This window comes from Hydra vulgaris, chromosome 03, assembly GCF_038396675.1.
Source record: "Hydra vulgaris chromosome 03, alternate assembly HydraT2T_AEP".
In the NCBI taxonomy this organism is placed as follows: domain Eukaryota; kingdom Metazoa; phylum Cnidaria; class Hydrozoa; order Anthoathecata; family Hydridae; genus Hydra; species Hydra vulgaris.
The window spans coordinates 2,083,038-2,087,500 of NC_088922.1; the positions used below are offsets into that span (position 1 = coordinate 2,083,038).

General features: G+C 28.5%; 1 protein-coding gene across 1 annotated transcript; it reads left to right on the forward strand.

Annotated features, from left to right (window-relative positions):
- The first annotated feature begins 3,477 nt into the window (after positions 1 to 3,477).
- On the forward strand, positions 3,478 to 4,041 carry LOC136078047 (uncharacterized). Its single transcript, XM_065792736.1, has one exon. The coding sequence runs from the start codon at positions 3,478 to 3,480 to the stop codon at positions 4,039 to 4,041; it is 564 nt and encodes a 187-aa protein (XP_065648808.1).
- Positions 4,042 to 4,463: the final 422 nt, after the last annotated feature.

Consider the following 4,463-nt stretch of genomic DNA (forward strand, 5'->3'; position numbering starts at 1 on the left):
TGACAAAATTCAAATAAAAGAAAACTAACTTATAACTTTTTAGAAAACAATATTGATGAAAACCTTAGTCGGAAGTATCACATTAATTTGTTGTGGAACAAAGATGTTCGAAATATAGGAGTAATGTACAAAGCTAAGAAATGCTTTAAATAAACACAGTTTTACACCATTATATTTCTCTTTAATCCATTGCCATATAAACTATGCAAATAATGCCTGGGGTTATACAAATAAATCTAAACTGCTACCTCTTTATCGTCAGCAGAAGTATGTTGCTACTCTTATCAATTACAAAGATTGATTTGCTCATGCCAAACCATTATTTTAAAATTTTATAAATTCTTAGTATTTATCAGCTGAATTTTATAAATATACTTTGTTTTGTGTACAAATATAAAACCAACGCATTTCCTGTTTCTTTTCATAATCTATATACCTTAAAAGATAAAAATAAATATAACTTAAGAAATGATAATCTAATTCGGCAACCTTTTTGTCTAACTAATTTTGGAAAGCCATGTATTTCATTTCGATGAGCTTTTAGTTTTACAAATTTTATTGGAAATAGTTTTGGAAAATTTTTATTTTTCTCATGAATGGAATTATCTTTCATTCAAGAAAAAACTAGAAGAAATTATTTTATCTTTTGTAGACATATTTTTATATTTTAAAATTCTTCTGAAAATAAATATGAAGCTTATTACATAAGGTAATATATAATAGTACATCTGATCCACATCTTATGTGTTTATCTTAAGTGAAAGCCAAGAATTTTGAATATTAAGAATTTCTTTATACCAATTTTATTTATATATTTTTACAAAATTTATGTTCTCGCTGATTATTACTACAACATGGTTTTATTTTTTAATTTTATGTTTCATGTTAATTTATTCACGAGCAGTTCTCGATGATAAGACCTGAAGGTCTTCTGCGAGTCTCCGCGTGCATTTTTTTGTTTTTATTTGTATACCTGTATATTTTGCTAAATTTTTTATTTCTAAAACAATTTTTCTCTTAACTATCTTTTTGTATAAATTTATTGAATATTTAATAAAAGAACAAAAAAATTAAAAAAAAAAAAATTATATAGAGGGCTGCCGAGAGCTTTCATGACGCCCAGGGCATAACAGCAATTAGGCGCCCCTATAAACATGCAAAAGCGTGTACAATTATACAAGCTAGTTACTGTTTTTATAACTGTTAATTAACATCTTGTTAACATTAAAAAAAATATGGATGGTATTTAACAGTATTAGAAATGTTAATTAACATACTATTAACTAACATTTCTAATACTGTTAATTAACATCCATATTTTCAATAACTGCATCTGGATTAATAACACTTATGCAGCACATTCACTGATTAGGATTAACAAACAGATCAAAAATTTTCAATATAAATTTTATAAATTTATATTGAAATTTTTTGATATATTCAAACGAATTTATTCCTCTTATGGTCTTTTTTTCTTTGCTTTTTTTACTATTATTTTTACGGAGTTTTATTATTTTTTAAAAGATTTTAACGGAGTTTTTATTTTTATTTTTTTTTATTTTATTATAATAACTTTATTTTCTTTGCACTTGTTAAAGCTCGCATAGAGGCTCTATGAAAAGGTTGTGGTGACTCTGGTCATCAATATCTTCTATATATTTTCTTATTTTTATGGAATAATTTTTTTGTATTATCGTATGAACACCATAATATATGAAAAAACAAAAACAAAACAAAAAAACAAGAAGACTCCTTCAAACCATTAAGATGGGAAATATCTTCCGTAAAGATTTTCCTGTTCTTGATCTTTTAATTTTAATTTTTAATTTAATTTTTCCAGTTCTTGTTCTTAACTAGTCGAATGAAAATCTTAGAGAAACAGTTTTCACAGCCCTTATTTTAATTGTAAATGATAAACTATTTGGCATTGCAGTATTAGGTCACGGCGTTCTTCGAGTGTAGTAAAGCCGAGTATTTTTAGTTTTTGATCGTAACTAAAATGTTTAATTAACAATATTGCGCGTTGTTGGACACGTTTAACTAGAAAAATTTACAAAAAAATTTACAAAAAGCTTTGATACCAAAATGACTTCTTGAGATATCCAAGCAATCGGTTGCCAACTCAAGCTGCTACTTCTTCTTGTACTTTGAAGTTGTTAGATATTAGTATTCTAAGTTCATACCCAATGCATGTTGGAATTAGATTGTGTCTGTACCGTCAATTTTAACCATGGTATCATTAAGTAGTTTTTGCAACAATCAATTTGCATTACTTTGCACTTCTCGACGTTGCAATTCAAAAGGTAGTTGTGGGACCAATTTATAGCGCTGTCAGTGTCCGCTTACAGTTTTTCATAATCAAAGAAAAATTCGTCGACATCGATAACTCAAATGATTTGCCAACATCGGCGTATAATTTGGTATTTGAAGAACACAAATACCAATAGTACAAGGACGGTTCCTTGAGGGACGCTTCTCGTCATCCTTTTCCACTCGGACATTTATTCTCAAATTATTACTCATTGTTGTACAATAACTCGTCAACTAGAGATCCAGTTTAATAGCTGGCCTCAAATGTCATAGGTCTTAAAAAGTCCTAAAAAATGTCGTTGTGTGACACTGTGTTAAATGCTTTGGAAAATTCATTTATTATTAATCATTATTATTAATTAATTATATCAACCAGGTGTCCACGGTAAACTGCTTCCGATAAAATGTTTTGGGATTTAATCAGGTTTGTAAGCGATGATTGTGATGTACAAATCTATGTTAAGACTTTGATTATTATAATTGCGCACCATGTTTTATAATCCAATCTGTGATAATTTTCTCCGTCACCTTGCACTGTATAACGGGTGATGCCGAAGTTATCGGACAAATCCTAATTTCATTATTTGAGCATAATAATTAGTTTTTGTGGTTTTATACGTAGGCATAAACGTTCTATAAAATATAAACTTTATTATTTGAAACACAATTATTTAAAATGAGGTTAAATGCAGCTGAACGAGAATCTTTTCGAAAGCGACTAAAAATGTTTTTTGTAAATAAACCTAATATAAAAATTAAAAAAAATCGTAAATCATTTTAAAAAGGAAGGATTTGCTCGAAGTACAATATATGATAACCTAAAAAGACTTGAAACTGTTCAATTGTTTTCTGATAGAAAGCACCCTGGTCAACCAACATCCTGGACTAGAGAAAAAGAAAGCCAAATTAACAAGACTTGTCAACAATCGAAAAGAGGTCAGTCAGAGAAAAATAGGTATTAAATTCGCTGTAAATCAATCGACAATTGGTCGTCAGTTAAAAAAAATGAATATTAAATATAGAAAACGTAAAAAGACTACAAAATACACTATAGAACAACAAATAAAGGCAAAGAAAAGAAGCAGGAAACTAGTTAACCAACTCTATAACACAAAATCGCTTCTAGTCATCGATGACGAAAAATAGTTTTGTTTTGCAGGGGACAAAATGCTTGGAAATTCTGGATACTACACAAACAACAAAAAAACATGTTCAGAAAGTGTTCGTTTTATAGGAAAAGAGAAATCTCCAAAAAAATTATTAATGTGGATAGCCATATCTGACCGTGGTATGTCTGAGCCATTGTTTCGCACTTCCAAGGCTGTAGCAATCAATTCATCAATCTATATTAATGAATGTTTAGAAAAACGACTTCTTCCATTTATTCACAAGTATCATGGAGACTTTAACTATTTATTTTGGCCAGATTTAGCAAGTTCTCATTATTCTAAAGATTCTCTAAATTGGATGGACCAATATGTCTATTACGTTGATAAAGAATCCAATCTCCCAAATGTGCCTCAAGCACGACCCATTGAAAATTTTTGGGGACATTTGGCACAGAAGGTTTACGAGGGAGATTGGCAAGCTTCAACAGAGCAAGTTTTGATTGATCGCTTTAAACTAAAACTACAAGAAATTGATTTAAACTTTTTACAGTCGCATATGAAAGGCGTCAGAGCAAAATTGAGATCAATTGCAGATGGTGGTGTTTTTTCATATAAAAAATAATATATTTTTATTAAAACATAAATGCATTATTTAAAAAAAGTATAACAGTAGTTTGTTTTTTTATTTATAAATAAGTTATTGACGTTTTTATTTTTTCCGATAACTTCCGCATCACCCGTTAGGTAAGAGACACTAGCTTATAGTTATGAATCTTGACTTTATTTTCTTTTTTGAAGGTAACCGTGACATTTGACTTGCTTTAAGATTTTCATCTCCAAGGAAGTTGTTAAACCTTAGCAAATAAAGAAAAGAAATTTGTTTTTTTTAATTTTATTTTGCTACTTAAAATGTGAATAAATTGTTTTTTTTCGATAAGACCTTAGGTCTTTTTCAATATCATCAATATAAAAAACGATTTATTTTTTTTTTGGTTGTTTTTTTTGGTATAAATAACTTATCTCTTTATTTTGGTTGGTAGAATA

Excerpts from the sequence above, each read along its gene's own strand:
- LOC136078047 (XM_065792736.1), top strand. The coding sequence starts at position 3,478 with ATGCTTGGAAATTCTGGATACTACACAAACAACAAAAAAACATGTTCA.